This window comes from Dermochelys coriacea, chromosome 16, assembly GCF_009764565.3.
Source record: "Dermochelys coriacea isolate rDerCor1 chromosome 16, rDerCor1.pri.v4, whole genome shotgun sequence".
Taxonomy (NCBI): domain Eukaryota; kingdom Metazoa; phylum Chordata; order Testudines; family Dermochelyidae; genus Dermochelys; species Dermochelys coriacea.
The window spans coordinates 22,213,746-22,230,320 of record NC_050083.1 but is presented as its reverse complement, the minus strand read 5'-3'; the positions used below and the strand labels follow the sequence as shown (position 1 = coordinate 22,230,320).

Sequence of the window (16,575 nt, the reverse complement as noted above, 5' to 3'; positions counted from 1 at the left end):
GTTGGCATTAAACTTAATTTCCCCTAACCTCTTCTTGCCAAAAAAGTGCAAAATACTCTATGCTGGAATCACCCATGCTACTGTATTTTAACCATGTAATAGTGCCTTTGAAAACGAGGCAATCTGCATTTACTCTGTGAGCATATCCTTCTATAGTAAAATATTCTGCCTTTCCACTAACTACCATTTAATTTCACTATTTGCATCATTTAATGCACAGTTATTCTTGATATTTTGCATTAAGCTGAAGTTTTTAATATTTGTATGATTTATTTTTCCCCTCAGGGAGGAGCAGAAAGCAGTCCTGCCCGTAACTTGCTTCAGCCAGCCTATCACAGGATCCTTTAGCAATGCAAGCTGCCTGCCCATCAGCACATCAGTCAATGTTGGCAGCCTCATTCTGAAAAGTGCTCACATTATGTCTGAGGATAAAAACGACTTTTTAAAGCCCATTGCGAATGGCAAAATGGTTAACAGCTGAAAAGCATTCATCTTTCCAGCTTGTGACCACGCCGTGAAAGCATTTACACTAGCTTTTTATATATATAATATATATTATATAATGTATATTTTTTTTAAAAAAAAAATAATATTGGGGTCATCCATTTCCTGTGGACTCTTTGATACTTCAAGCCCCTCTTGCATTAGCATTCTGAAAAGATAAATTTACTAGGGTAAGGCGTTCACTTTCCACAAATTAATGGAATTTGGACATTGTTTTACTTAAGCTTAAAGCAGCTTTTTATGAGTTTGTAGCAATCCAGTGCAGTAACTGAGCCATTCTTATTTAAAATGGCTTCTTAATAGAAAATTAACAACTCAGTTATTTAAACTAGCAGGATCCTACAATGATACATCTAGTGAAAGTAAAAACTAATTTATTTGTCTCTATTTTGTTTAATGAGAAAGGAACTTGCATCTTGTTGCAGCTGCTTTTTCTTTAGTTGTGGAACTTTGCATGGAATATTGCTTCCTGTTTGAAGAGTGAGAGGTAGGGATTCGTACTTTAGACTTTATTACAGGGTTAACACACTTTAGCTTCGAACTACTGCATTATATGCAGGACTGTGGTGCAGTGCTTCGCTGTAGTTTTTTTATTTCTTATTGTTTGTTTTTTCTCATTTCTGCTTTAGTACTGTTGATAGTTATATACAGGCTACTTGTCCAAGTAAAGTTACAAAAAGTAACCCAAGTGCCTAAATCCTTCAGCTAATGTTTTTGGTATTGATTTCTCCAAGTTATATGCACATCCATTTTTAACCATTTTGATAAATTATGCACTAATGTAACAGTGTGTTTTTGTTTTTCTTTGTTTTTTTTTTTAATGCAGTCCTCCACCTGCATTTGTAGAATCCAGATGACTTGGCAAAAGAATCAGGTGCTCTTGGCTTTCCCGTGAAAACCCTGTATGTAGTGTTTGCACTGACTAACAATATGGTATTGCTGGTGGTTGTTGTTTGTTTGTTTGTTTTTTTTAATTTAAACTAATTAGTGGGTTTTTTGGATACTCATTACATTGTCTTGGTTAAATATTGTTAATCATAACTTTGTATTCAGGTTTAATTTTGCTTGTTCGCTAGCTATTGACTGAACCTACAGTAATATAGCATTATCAGACCTACAGAGTTGTGCTGAAAATTGTATGAATATGTGCCCTGCTAAGATGTGACAGAAAACTCATATTAGACATGTCAACTGAAGATAGAGTGCACACACAAGAACTCTGGGCATAGTTTTCTTTAAAGTTTAAAAATTCAGTCACCATTTTGGAAAAGAAAGCAAGACCTTCCCTCCTGGTGATTTACTATCTTATCGTTTGTCCTTTTCAGTTTCTTTGGTACATGTTTTACTTTTTTAATGTTTTTATTAACTTCTGTGAAGTTGGTTACTCTGAAAATGTACTGGAATATTTTAAGCCAAGCTAACCTTTCACCAGGTGTACTGTATGTAAGGGCTTTTCCTGCTAGCAAAATGCTTAAAAAGGATCATGTTACTGGTCGTCTGAGTTATTTTACAAAATCACAGCGATGTGTCAGATAAGATTTTGATAACTGTTTTGTGCACGTTTCTGAGGGGTGGGGGATGGCATTTCCCTGAGGGTTACTGATTAGACTGAGAAAATATTGGTGTTTGATATCTCTTAATGAACATGTCCATGAAATAATTATGTTGTAAATATATCTGAAAATCCAAGGGTTAGTTTTGATATTCTAGTGTCAGTATGGAAGATCTTACATACTTATTTAATACTAAAATGTAAAGAAATATTTGTAGAATAACAGTAAAGTAGCCTTTTCTTGGTTTCTTCGGCTATTTACTGTACCTTCCCTGATAGGCAGTGCCACCTCATCTCTGGAATAAGACTGGTATTTTGTTTCTCTTTGCAGCCTGAAATGATTAGGAACAAGAATTAGACCACCTTGTCACCTTAACTCATTTCCTGTTGATGTTACAAATTAACATAGAATGCTAGACATGAACATGATTGTTGTATATTTTATATCAAGACCATTCTGTAAATATGAATTTATATTACTTTTGAAATGCTTCCGAAGTACTTTTATTTGCTGTATGTAATTCCAAAAGGATATGCAAACCAGTATGTCTATTTCATGGATATTTAAACAGTGAGATCTTCCACGTTGAAGGTAATGTAATTTTTTTAAAAAGATTTTTAAATTTTAAATTGCTATTTTGTTACAAAAATAGAGAAAATATAAAGGTTTGAGAAGTCCTTATTCGCCCTCAGGGAAAGAGCCCTCTGTGCTCCAGAACTCCACAGAACATCTTCAGCATGATCTGAGGGTGAATATATACTACATAAATTGATCTTGTGTATTTACCTTACCTTTTTAATTTTAAAATCGCAATTTTAAAACTCGATTGTGCTCTGCTGGAGGGGGATTGGGATAAGCTGCTTACACACGTTCGTTTGTTTTGTCCAATGAAAATACATCAGCCTAACATATTCCTGCCAACTTTACTGGCATGTCTAAGAACAAATGTATTTATATATGCTTGTCTGCAGCAGAAGATCCCATGATATAGTAGCTTTCTAGAAAGACCACATGCTTCCTCTGTAAAGGAGTCAGTTCTGGGTTCAGGCTAATTTGTGTTTAACCTTTAATATCTAGAATGACGCACACAAGAATTGAGGGATTTTTAATAGTGTGCCAACATTGTCTTACAGTTTTTAACACTGATTATATTCTTGCCATTAAACTATGTCCTCTGGTGCCCCAATAAGTGGAAGCTACAGATGGGAATATAGTTCTGGTTGTTCATTTTTGGCAAAGTTTCGTTAGTTGACCTGATACAAACCAATATGTGTTTGTGTATCTAGTTGCAAATCAGGTGCCTTTTTGGGCAATGGAAGGGCTAACTTTCTGACATTAAAAGTAGTGTGACTAATCTTCATGTGTAGTAGTAGTAGAGAATCCCATTTAGGTTTTTGGCCAAATATATTACGCTGTCAGAAAAAGGCCCATAGCAGATTAGAGAGAAGTGTGTGGTTCCTTTGCTCTGTGCAGACGAGCATATTTTTTTTCAGGAGAGGTACAGCGGGGGTACATGTCAAGGATACAGAAATTGTATCAATATCTGAGTTAAAATGTGTTGCCTCACAACCTGGATTAATTCCTTGTTCTGTCTCATTTCCTACGTGGGTTTTAGGACTAGCATTAATCTCTAATTTGATATGTCATGCTGTCTACTTTTTTATGACAAAGTAGTAACATTTACATTCTTAAGATATGGATTATAGTAGAGGGACTACCCTGCTACTGATATTTTGTTCCTGTTACAAGAAATGAATGAGTTAGTGTTCATACAGATTGTGCATTGTAGAATGTATACTAGACCTTTCAAAGAATAGGTTAGACTCCTTTTGCAAAGCAAATTGGCATTGGTTCTTGATAGACTAGTACAGAGTGATACTAAAGTGTGATACTTAAGGACACCAGTTGTAGACATATAATTTGAAAAGGTTTACTGCTTTGATAACACACTTGAAATTTTAGTTTAAATTCATGCTGATAAACTGAATGCTGTTCTTGTGTGTTAGTGCTCTGGGCTGAGTGAGGTACAAAATTATACACAAAGAAAGGCCTGGGGAAAGAATGTTTAAAAAAAATCTTGTCAAAACCCAAAACAATTTGATAGTGTGTGGTTTTATTTTATTTTATTTTTTTTGTTAAAGCACAATTTGTCAGATATCAGCTGTTGTACATAAACTCTATTTGAGAGGTATCTGCTAGCAGCTCCTTTATCATATTTATCAACAATTTTTTTTCACCATTATTAACCTGTCTGAAGGAAAATGTGAAATTTTAGATCTTAACCAAATAAGAAGTTAATGAATCATCCACAGTACTTGGAGCGCATTACTTGTTATAGTTTAATCCTTTTCTGATAGGAAATTCCTCTAATGCAAGGGCCTCTCCTGCAAGCAGAAAACAGTAAATGTGCTCTTTAAATGACCAGTTCTTTCCAGTACAAATGCACAGCTAACTCCTTGGTACTTGTGGTCACAATGCACCTCTTTGCTGGCAAGGGAGTGTTCTGACAACTCTTAAGTGTCAAGGGTAAAATAAAGACAGCAAAATTATGAAAATTCTTCACACTTGAGCAAAAACCTTTTATTCAAGGAAGACTGTCACCGAAGCTCTTTCTTGGCCTTTCATGTTTAACAAAGTTTGAAATAAAATAGAGCCTGGCTGCATTTATAACTGTCAAAATCCAACATCATTTGCACATATCCCATCAATTTTATCCAGTGTAGGCCTCAGTTAATCCAAGGCATGAAAATGCATGCATTTTCTTCGCTGGGCAAACAAGTACATTATACTGTAGTTGTGATACAACACATGTGGCTTTTATTTGTACTGCACATACCCACTGTACAGCCACTCAGAGTATTGTGGTTAGCTTGCAGCATCTGCTGTCTGCATTTATACAGTTAACTGCATATTCTTTTCCCTGGAAGTTAAAGAAATTTTTTTTCTTGTTGCATTGATTACGTTTTATAAAATTGCTTAGCTGGAAAGTTGGGAAAAGAGGCCTGTTTGTCAATTGTACAACCGATTGTGAAGCTCTAGTGTGAATATTTTTACGTCTGTATTAGACATTTTCTTTGCAAATCTATTGTTCGATTGAAATGTAAATGAAATAAAAGATGGTGTACACCCATCATGTATAAAGCAGGCACCATCGCTACGATGGATTTAATGCTCATTTTTATGGTGCATTCTCAGCTTCTATTTAAAACTATAATTTAAAATCTGTAAAATGAAATGGGGATATATAGGGGAATAAATTCTATTCCATTTATTTCAATTTTGAATTTCCAAATTGTAATGTTTCCCTTTGTGTTATAGGAATAGGATTAAATGGGAAAGCTGGACCATATGGTCTGTATTTGGGGTGGGTTGGGGGAAAGATGGGGTGGGGTGGGCTTTGTGATAATACTGAATAGCGGAGTGAATTCTGTGTGTTGTTTGCTGTAGCACTGAAGTAAAGAGATATTAGCTTTGGCTGGTCACAGAATAGAGCATCATGGTTTTCAGTGTTTTGAGAGAAAATTGATGGAATAAGTTTGCAGTACTTGACATGTATTTGCATGCAAAAAATAAAATGATTTGTCCACCTTAAGTGTGTGTTTGTAACTTGTGAGACCAAACCCTACTTCGTGTCCCCTTTTCGCTGCCCCACCTCACTCCATTCCTCTAGCACAATAGTTCCCAAACTTTAACAACCCGTGAATCCCTTAAACTAAAATGTCAAGTTCATCAAAATGAATATTTCCAGGGATTTTCTCCTTTACCTGAGTATAAATTATAAAAGCAGTGATTTTGGAAATATAAAATTTGTTTTTATGACAAATTGCTTATTACACACTATTACTAATTATTTATTTATAATGGAAGTATTTTTATTACATCATGAAAACGGCAACCCTCGTCCAAAATCTCACTTTCATAGCTTGTATCGCTTTGGAGAAGCCTGTTGTAAGAGGAGGCTCCTGTTTCAGCCCGGCGTATCCCATGTGCAAGAGCCGGAAGGGCATTGCCGAAGCCCAGGGGAAGAGCTCCTCCTACACAAGCCTTCGGCTCTTGAGCAGTCCAGCCACCCCACGCACCTTGCCACGAAGCTTAAGCTTATTCTTCATAATGTTAAAAAGGGGGAGGGGGGGAAGCTCTCCACCTCCCTTTCCCCTTTCTTAGAAGTTGCAGAGCAGCCGCCGCCTTAGTCTGTATCTGCAAAAAGGAAAGGAGGAGGTGGGGCACCGTAGAGACGAGCACATTCCTTTGAGCTACGTGCATCGGATGAAGTGGGCCGTAGCTCGGGAAAGCTTATGCCCCAAATAGGGGGGTTGGTCTGTAAGGGGCCACGTTTCTTATAGCGCGGCTGGCGGTTTAAATCTCCTCAGGGTGCCAGGGGGTCCCCGCGGCGGGGACTTTCCCCGCCAGCCCCCGCGACAGCCCCGCGCTGCGGCAGCAGGGGGCGCTCTAGCTGCGCGAGGCCTTGAAACCCGGCCCGCGGGGGACCCCCACTCCCTCTGGGCCCGCGGCAGGGGGGCGCAGGACGCCTGGGTCCCTCTTCCTGGCGGAAGGGGGGGGGCAGCGGGTCAGAGCAGGGCAGCTCCGCTGAGCGCGGGCTGCCCCCCCCCCCCACACACACACACACACGCTCCCGTTGGGGGGTGGTTGCGCCCCCGCCCGCTCAATGGGCCTTGGCGCCGGGTTGTACCATTGCCAGCAAGGGGCCTCTCCCTCCCGCCCCTCGCTGAGTGGGGCCGCCCTGCTCTCCCGGCCTCCTTTGCGCTGCTCCTCCTCGGGAAGCGCCGGAGAGGTGGGTGCGGGGGGCGCCGCGGCGGGGCCGGCCGGGAGGTGACGGAGGGGCGGGGCCGGGGGGGCTCCCGGGGCGGGGTTCTGGATAGCGGGGGCGCCCAGGAGGGCAGGGGGTCTGCGTGGTGGGTCGGGGGGAGGAGTCGGGAAGGGGGATGGTCTGGGAGGGAGGGGGGGCGCTGGTGGGTCGGGGGGAGGGGTCGGGAAGGGGGGTGGTCTGGGAGGGTGGGGGGCGCTGGTGGGTCGGGGGGAGGGGTCGGGAAGGGGGGTGGTCTGGGAGGGAGGGGGGCGCTGGTGGGTCGGGGGAGGGGTCGGGAAGGGGGGTGGTCTGGGAGGGTGGGGGGCGCGGGTGGGTCGGGGGGAGGGGTCGGGAAGGGGGGTGGTCTGGGAGGGAGGGGGGCGCTGGTGGGTCGGGGGAGGGGTCGGGAAGGGGGGTGGTCTGGGAGGGAGGGGGGCGCTGGTGGGTCGGGGGAGGGGTCGGGAAGGGGGGTGGTCTGGGAGGGAGGGGGGCGCTGGTGGGTCGGGGGAGGGGTCGGGAAGGGGGGTGGTCTGGGAGGGTGGGGGGCGCGGGTGGGTCGGGGGAGGGGTCGGGAAGGGGGGTGGTCTGGGAGGGAGGGGGGCGCGGGTGGGTTGGGGGGAGGGGGCGGGGGGGGTGCTGCTGGGTTGGGAGAGCAGGATCGGGAGCCCAGGATCCCTTCTGGAGCTGCTGTGCCTACAGCTCCATAGCTGTGCCTGGCACTTTCCAGAGCTGATGGGGTTGGAGGCTGAAGGTAAAATATCGGCTACACAGAAAGCTCTTCTCGGTCCCTTTGTGACATGTTCCTACATCTGCATTTACAGTCAGCAAGACCAGCATTGGCGGAGAGGTGGCCCAGAGGTCAGCCCTGCAAAAGAGCCAGGAACCGTGAGTCTCCTGATTTGTTTTTAGTTTATGGGCCCAGCCCTCTCTCTCTCTCTCTCTCTTTCTTTCTTTAAAATGTTTGTACAAAACAAGGAAGGAAAAAAATACTTTTCCCATTATTTCTTCTACTGAGACCAGCTCCATGTGCATTTATTCCATTCAGGTTTTCTTGTAGGTACAGGCTGTGTATACTGGTTTCCTGTTCCCTTTGCTCAGGTAGCATTAATAAATATGGAAATTTATTTGAGCATAAGCTTTTGTGAGCTACAGCATCACTTCACGAAAGTTTATGCTCAAATAAATTTGTTAGTCTTTAAAGTGCCACAAGTCCTCCTTTTCTTTTTACGGATACAGACTAACACGGCTGCTACTCTGAAACATTAATAAATATATGTTTGTCTTCAGGGCTACCTTTGTTCTTCCCTGGTACACATGACCACTCTCATTCCAAGGCCCAGATGTAGGCCATATATGGGGCAAACAGCCAGAAACAGTGGAGGCATAAACTTGGTTTGATTAGAGATTCATTTTTAATAACATTAATCTGAGTTTAGTAATTCTGTAATAAATCCATTGCATTTGAATAGCAGAGAGCAGGAGACTCTTGCTTCATCTACATTCATATCTGCAAAATGTCAAAACCATTGTATGGTTTCCTGCTGACGGCAAAATCTTCAGGTGTGCTAAAATATTCTGTCTTGAAATTAATTTTTAAACAAAAAGAAAGTAAAAAGGAACAACAGGCCAGTTTGGGATAGAGATACCAAATATAGAAGTTGAGCACAAATTAGATCCCTGTGAAACATTATAGCTAAGTTTGGCAGAATTTGATTTTTTTTTTTAATCATTTTGGTAGATGACATCAATAAGATCATTTTGGTAGATGACATGATAAGCATTTTTTTTATTTTTATCAGTTTAAATTTTCACAGTTGCGGAAACTTATGGGTGTTAATCTTTTTTTTTTCTTTAAATTTTCAGAGTTGCAGGAAGTTATGAGGAAGGTCAGATATTATTATTTAATGATATTAGACACAGATTCAAAAAGTTAAAGCATTATAACCATTAAAACCCAAATTGTCAAAATATGCCAAGTAAATATCCTTTAATAAAAGTTTTCAAGCAGTATTTTTCTGGCTTTGCCTAGCTGTACATTTTTATTATTGGTGGGAATATGTTTCTCAATTTGTGTTTGTACAATGAAATCAACACTTGCCAGCATTTATTGATAAATAAGTTAACTATTAAATGTTGTCTTATGGTAGCACAGGAGTGATCTTCTAAAGTTTTCCCCTATGTACACAACAAAAGCACCATACTAGAGAGGGACTTGAGATGCTTTTTGTTATCAACTCAAAGAGAAATGAACCACCTACAGAATCACCAAAATGACTTTTTGCGGAACTAGGGTTGTACCGTGGTGGTCTTGCAACTGAGAACTGACCCAATCCAACCCTATTTAGCTTGCAAGAACTGAAGTGATCAGTTTGAAGACATATAGTTGCAGACTTGCTTTATCATGTTTGTAACTATCTCTGAGTTAATTTGAAATAAACAGAATTTCTCTGTTTTGTACAAAGAAAAGGAGTACTTGTGGCACCTTAGAGACTAACAAATTTATTAGAGCATAAGCTTTCGTGAGCTACAGCTCACTTCATCGGATGCATTTGGTGGAAAAAACAGAGGAGAGATTTATATACACACACACAGAGAACATGAAACAATGGGTTTATCATACACACTGTAAGGAGAGTGATCACTTAAGATAAGCCATCACCAACAGCAGGGGGGGGAAGGAGGAAAACCTTTCATGGTGACAAGCAGGTAGGCTAATTCCAGCCGTTAACAAGAATATCAGAGGAACAGTGGGGGGTGGGGTGGGAGGGAGAAATACCATGGGGAAATAGTTTTACTTTGTGTAATGACTCATCCATTCCCAGTCTCTATTCAAGCCTAAGTTAATTGTATCCAGTTTGCAAATTAATTCCAATTCAGCAGTCTCTCGTTGGAGTCTGTTTTTGAAGCTTTTTTGTTGAAGTATAGCCACTCTTAGGTCTGTGATCGAGTGACCAGAGAGATTGAAGTGTTCTCCAACTGGTTTTTGAATGTTATAATTCTTGACGTCTGATTTGTGTCCATTCATTCTTTTACGTAGAGACTGTCCAGTTTGGCCAATGTACATGGCAGAGGGGCATTGCTGGCACATGATGGCATATATCACATTGGTAGATGCGCAGGTGAACGAGCCTCTGATAGTGTGGCTGATGTGATTAGGCCCTATGATGGTATCCCCTGAATAGATATGTGGACAGAGTTGGCAACGGGCTTTGTTGCAAGGATAGGTTCCTGGGTTAGTGGTTCTGTTGTGTGGTGTGTGGTTGCTGGTGAGTATTTGCTTCAGATTGGGGGGCTGTCTGTAAGCAAGGACTGGTCTGTCTCCCAAGATCTGAGAGAGCGATGGCTCGTCCTTCAGGATAGGTTGTAGGTTTCCCCCCCCCTGCTGTTGGTGATGGCTTATCTTAAGTGATCACTCTCCTTACAGTGTGTATGATAAACCCATTGTTTCATGTTCTCTGTGTGTGTATATAAATCTCTCCTCTGTTTTTTCCACCAAATGCATCCGATGAAGTGAGCTGTAGCTCACGAAAGCTTATGCTCTAATAAATTTGTTAGTCTCTAAGGTGCCACAAGTACTCCTTTTCTTTTTGCGAATACAGACTAACACGGCTGCTACTCTGAAACCTGTTTTGTACATAAATCTGCCTGTTAGATGGTGCTCTATAACTAGAAAATACCTGTAAAGTAATCGTTGTTAATTTGAGTTCCATTTGATACACGGGAAAGAATTGGAATTTTGTGTCAGGATACAGGCCTCAGGCATACATGGTACTCACTTTTTTTTTTCCTAGTTTCTTTTGCTCTACCTTTTCTGTGTATTGGAAAATAGTTTGCTTTGTGTGCAAGCAGAAGAGAAGGCAAAAAGAAATCAGAATTCTCCCACAACCAAGCCCTTAAGCAAAACTAATTACCTCTTGCAGAACAGGGAATCATCTCCAATCCCAGGTCTCCTGAATGTAATTGAACACTTTAATTTCTTGAGCAGACATAATGCTAAGGATCTCTAAACACTTTCCAGTAGTACATGGAAATAAAATAGAATATCTAAATTCAGCATGACAGAGCAACTTTCTGGCTCAGTTTAAAGCTGGCAGGGGGTTTTAAGGGCGTGAACTTCTTTAATTCCTTGGTTTCCATTCTCCATGAGCCCTGTTTCATATATGGATGAATACTTAGAAAAATACAGCTGTCTTTTGACAGTGTGCTGTGTTGTGCTATTAGTCAAATTTGACAATGTATCTTATCCAATATGCTAGCTGGTTACCTCTGTGTTTCTCTAGGGTAGATACAGGCCATATTTTCTGTGTCATTTTTCTCTACTCTGAAAAATAATCTCAGTAATCTTGTTTCATCACCTTTTAGCCTGAATCATCTGGCTATCTACTCATTAATCTGCATAATCCTACTTTCAACAATTTGCAGATACTGCTAGATTGATTGGTTGATAGAAAATCTAAAAACACTACTTTCTTCTTACACTATAGATTGTGCCCTTGTCATAGAAATAAAGACTATTAGGTCTACCTCATCAACATATAATATAGTGTCAATCACACACACTCATATCCCCCCACCCCCTCAAAAAAATTGGAAATAGGTTACTCAGTTTTATAGCAGGCTGTTCAGTTCACACCAGTGAAGGGTTTGCTTTTATTCCATCAGCCCTGGAGAATTGTTGTGGAAACTGTTAGTGGAGCACTGAACTCTCTTTATGGCCTGAGGCAGTAATTCAGCTTATGGTCTCTTATGTTTGACACTGTTTGCTCTTACACCCATTTGGTTTGAGAGGGTGTATGTAAATTACTAATACCCCAGATAGCTTTTTCAGGGAATATCCTCCTGCTGCTGTCATTGGCTAATCTCTAGCCAACAGAAAGGTATTTAGATGGAGAAATGGTGCAACTCAGGTCAATTGATGGATGTAAGGGCAATTGTGATTAGTACATATTGGCTTGACAAATTCAATTTTTAACTTTTTTAGTTTTGACTGATAATATTGATTATTTTTAATCATTTTTAAAATATATTTATCTATTTAAATGTTCATAGTTGTGGGAAACTACCAGAGGGTCAGACAATAATGGTTTAATGATAGAAGTTAAAGCTTTATAACCATTAAACCACAAATTATCAACCTCATGTACAAAATAAATATCCTTAAATCAAAGTAATAAGTTTTCAAGCAGTATTTTTCTTATTTTGCCTATCTGTATGTTTTGATTATTATCAATGTAAATATTTTTTGCTGGTTTGTGTCTGTGTGGTGAAATCAATATTTTCCAGTAAAAATCTAATTCTTCCAAGCCTTGTTGTAGCACTTCTGTTAGTATCTGAGGTGCCAGCATTATCAATTTGCGTAATATGCTACAACTGAGTTTTATTAAAGTGAAAATGAGCTTTGTGAAATGTTAACTGCTTGCCAGTCCTGCATAGGCAGATTAACAAAAACAACTTATTTGCCAAATATAATTATTTATTTGCACACTGGTATTATATAAATTATAAATATAATTATATTTTGTAAAAATTGCAGACTTGTAACTACACGGACTAATGCCAAAAGCGGAGTTCCCCTCTTGCTACAGAGCTTATCCTTATTGTGAAATGACCTGTGAAACTGACAGTTGTTAGTACACAAAGCACCATTGGTTAAAATATATATCTTTCTTTTTCCATGCTTGCATTATATAAATTTGAGAAAAGAGATTTGCTGGAGGTTTGCTGAGATTCTGTTTGATTCTGGAAAGAGACCAGGTGCCAACTTTGAGCCTACATAGAATTTTTCATGTTTAGTAATAATCTCCTAGAGATAAGCTTCTAAAAGAAACCCTGAAAGATATTTCTTGAGATACAGCTTGATACTACGCACTGTCTCCTTTTCTTTGTAAGGGAGGGTGGGGGTAAGGAATAAGGGTTAGAATTTAACTTTTAAAAATTTAAAAAACTGTATTGTAACATTCCTGTTTTTTCTGTATTTTCACTGCAAGCTTTTAATTGCGTTAGTGGCTTTGATACCTTATCAAAAGTGCATACAACTATTAATCTCATTGATCATGTTCCAATCATCATTTGCCATTGCTAAAAGATTAGTAATTGTGCGCACAATACTAGAAGTTGAAACTTAATAAATGTAAAAAATCCAGAAGGAAATATAATTGGCGCAGGTTTTACGTTTGGGTATGTAGTGATCTTGAACCGTTGTTAATGAACAGAACTATCCTCACTGAATAAATATTTTGAACGCCTCATACTTTATCTATTGAAGAAAAAACTTTGTAATAAAGAGCTTTTTGTTGTTTGTTTTTGGTTTACTCATCATTTCAGATGTGTTTATTATCAGTTCATTCACAAAGAGGTTGGCCAGTTGTAGCATAGTCTTGTTGGTAATGGTTTATAAACTGTTCTCATCTGAATAGCCAATCTTCATGTTTTTCTCTGGAGGAATATTGGGCTAATGCTATACATTTGAGGTGATACTTGATATTGTGTGTGTGTGTGTTTGTATAATCAGAGAAGTATTGATGCTGACCTACCCATCTCTTTTTAGAATACAATGACTACTTTAGATGATAAACTGCTTGGTGAGAAGCTCCAGTACTACTACAGCAGCAGTGAAGATGAGGACAGTGAGAAAGAAGATAAAGTCAGAGAGAGCACCGTTCCTGACACGATTGGTGGGGAGGTGGAGCTGAGTAGCGATGGCACTGCAGTTAACACAGGTACTGTGACCTAAAATATTTTATCCTCCTGTGCATGCCTGTCCAGTACTGGGAGAGAGGAATCCATACCCAAACAACTGGGACATACCTAAATAGGACATTCAAGAATAGCACTTTTCATTAGGCCCCAGCAACAGGATAATAGCAAGGTGAAATTGATGAGGACACATTTCCATACTAACTGCTGGAAGATACCTCTAAACCTGGATGGTGCTTGGTACAGATATTAATCTTCACAACATCCTTTTGAGATTAATAGGAAAGTAATATAGGTAGGTAAGTTTTATGACTATTATACAGATAAGAAAACAGACACACTGAACTTGAGTGACTTGTTCAAGTGACTTGTCAACTGCAGAAATGGGGAATTACTTGCTACCATTCCTATGCTTTATTATAGCGTATTGAGCAATATATAATAAGCCTAAAACATGGTCTGTCCTTTAACTGCTATTTGTAAAGGACTCTGAGATCCTGAATGGAAAGTGGAATAGACAAAGATGGTTTCTGTCTAAGCAAAATACCTGCATGTTTTACCTTCAGGTCCAAAGGGTGTCATAAATGATTGGCGAAGATTCAAGCAACTGGAAACGGAGCAGCGAGAGGAGCAGTGCAGAGAGATGGAACGACTTATAAAAAAGTTATCCATGACTTGCAGATCTCACTTGGATGAAGAGGAGGATAAACAGAAGCAGAAAGAACTTCAGGAAAAAATCAATGGAAAGGTAACCTAGGAGCACAGTGAGACACTTCTGTGTTAATAAATTTTAGCAGTTTCTGTTTTTCAGCTGCTTTGCAAAAAAATCATGAATGGTAGTTGCATGGTAGTTATTTATTATTGCTTTTAACAGGTGGAAAAATTGAGATAGAGGACAATGATTACCTACCTCACAGAAGTAGTGTCAAGATGATTTAATGTTTTTGCAGTACTTTGAAGATGTTATACACTTAAGTGTTAAGTAATAAGTGACTGGCCCAAGACCACTGATGGAGTCTGTATCAGACACTGTGTATTTTCCTTGCATGCATTCATCAAATTTATTTCCAAGTTTGTGAAACTGTTTTTAAAAAAAGGGGGTGGGGGGGCAATGCAACAACTCTGCCTGAAAAATAACTTCATCTTGTAAGTTAATGAGAGTTGTGTAAGACTGTCTGCTTTCCAGGAGGCCTGATTGATTATAATGAACGGTAAATTAATGTTAAGAGATCAGCTTAGTCTTCAAACTGATAGGAGAGCATTAGACATCAAAGGTAGAAAATGGCAGAGGTGGTAAATTATTTAAAAACTAAGTGGGATGTTTTGATCAATTGACTTGTATTACCAGTTCCTATGAATCTGATTGAAGAGGTTGCTAAAGTTTATACTTGCTGCTATTGACAATAAACCAGTATTATGTTCATGAGTTGTTAGTTACATTTGGTCACTCATGCCCAACAATTTAAGATCATAAAGTGATAATGGGGGGAAATTGCTTGAATTTTAGGTATCTGTTTGGTTTTAATTTACATGAACTTCACATTTCCTAAGAGATTTTCTCTCTACCTGAAATAATCACTGTTTTTCACTGATTTTTTGTTTTCCCCTGCTGACTGCAACAGTACTAAACTAACAAACCCTACACCTAGAGCATGATGACTAATTCTTAATGAAGCAAGATGTTGAAAGATGATAACCACAAAACCCAAGTTAATTCCAATTCCAGAGAAAACATGGGAACATTTATTTTTGCCAAAGAAATAAATCTGGTATGGAAATAAATGTTCAGTTTCTAATAGAGATTTACTCTATTTACTTAGGAAAAAAGGATGAAAAAACAAACTAGGAATCTGACAGTATCCACTCAAATTAGAAATAATGTCCAAGCTGCCCATCTCAGAGCAGTATTGGCAGCTTACTTGGAGCATGTGGCCATAGCTAATTTGAATAAAATAGGAGCACATTATAGTCACTCACTTTTAATCTAGCCTATGGAGGCTAGAAGTCCCAGTGTAGGAAACTCCATCTTTATCAGATGTGCTTTCCGGATGGATCAAAATGGAGTATCTTATGGTGGGAACTCTAGCCTCCATGGTCTGTACCTGGGTATTAAAGATGAAGAATGATGCAGGTCAAACTCTGTCCATCCTTGATTTAAATACTAACTGCACGTAACATTTATGGAGTTCTAGATTTCTCTCTCTGGTGCATTTATAACATTTCTTTGTGCATGTTATAGATGACTTTACAAGAGTATAACATGATTCATGATGGCGAAGATGATGAAGCGTTTTTACAGCAATACAGGAAGCAGCGAATGGAGGAGATGAGGCAGCAGCTGCATAGTGGGCAGCAGTTTAAGCAGGTTTTTGAGATCAACAGTGGGGAAGGGTTTTTGGACACAGTTGATAAAGAACACAAGAACACGTTGATCATGATCCACATCTATGAAGATGACATCCCTGGCTCTGAATCTGTGAATGGCTGCATGATCTGTCTTGCTGCTGAGTACCCAACAGTCAAATTTTGTCGAGTAAAGAGTTCCCTGATTGGTGCCAGCACTCGCTTTACTAATAATGCTCTACCTGCTTTGCTCATCTATAAGGGAGGGGAGCTAATTGGCAATTTTGTCCGAATCACCGACCAGCTTGGAGAAGATTTTTTTGCTGTGGACCTGGAGGCTTTTTTACAGGAGTGTGGTCTGCTCCCAGAGAAGGATCTGCTGCTCCTGACTTCCATATGTAACCCATCTGCATGTTATAGTGAAGACAGTGATTTGGAGATAGACTGAAAAAAGTGAACAAAGGGTTCAGTAAGCTGGGGTTGCCCTGTGGGGTCTCTTGTTGCTGTAGATTGTTCATTTGTTCTTTTCCGTATTTTTTTGTATATTTTTCCTCTCCTTCCCATGCACTTTGGCTTTTAGCCCATTAGTACTTTAAGAGCCTTTATTATATGTAATGTAAAGAATTCTTAACATTTTGTTAAATTACTTCAATAAAATGGAAACTAAAACTG

The 16,575-nt window shown here is 39.7% G+C and overlaps 2 protein-coding genes across 14 annotated transcripts in view; both read left to right on the top strand.

The window, feature by feature from the left end:
* The window catches only part of RC3H2 (ring finger and CCCH-type domains 2), a 36,996-nt gene extending 35,322 nt beyond the window's left edge, over nt 1-1,674 (top strand). For 5 of the 11 annotated variants that reach the window (XM_038374555.2, XM_043499075.1, XM_043499076.1 and 2 more), the window contains one exon: nt 286-1,289. In XM_038374555.2, coding sequence (XP_038230483.1) covers nt 286-481 — 196 coding nt within the window. In that variant the 3' untranslated portion in view covers nt 482-1,289. Of the gene's footprint in view, nt 1-285; nt 1,290-1,330 lie in introns of those variants that run through there. The other 6 variants (XM_043499078.1, XM_038374557.2, XM_043499079.1 and 3 more) reach the window with 3 other exon arrangements.
* A 5,080-nt stretch (nt 1,675-6,754) lies between these two features.
* PDCL (phosducin like) lies at nt 6,755-16,575 on the top strand. 3 transcript variants are annotated; one of them, XM_038374564.2, is made up of 5 exons: nt 6,755-6,849; nt 7,686-7,749; nt 13,412-13,583; nt 14,127-14,308; nt 15,800-16,575. In XM_038374564.2, exons 3-5 carry the CDS (start codon nt 13,418-13,420, stop codon nt 16,349-16,351), a joined length of 900 nt encoding a protein of 299 aa, XP_038230492.1. In that variant the 5' UTR covers nt 6,755-6,849; nt 7,686-7,749; nt 13,412-13,417; the 3' UTR covers nt 16,352-16,575. The 3 variants fall into 3 exon arrangements, with proteins under 3 accessions (XP_038230492.1, XP_038230493.1, XP_043355016.1); XM_038374565.2 differs by lacking the exon at nt 6,755-6,849 and adding an exon at nt 6,850-6,887; XM_043499081.1 differs by lacking the exon at nt 6,755-6,849 and adding an exon at nt 7,521-7,615.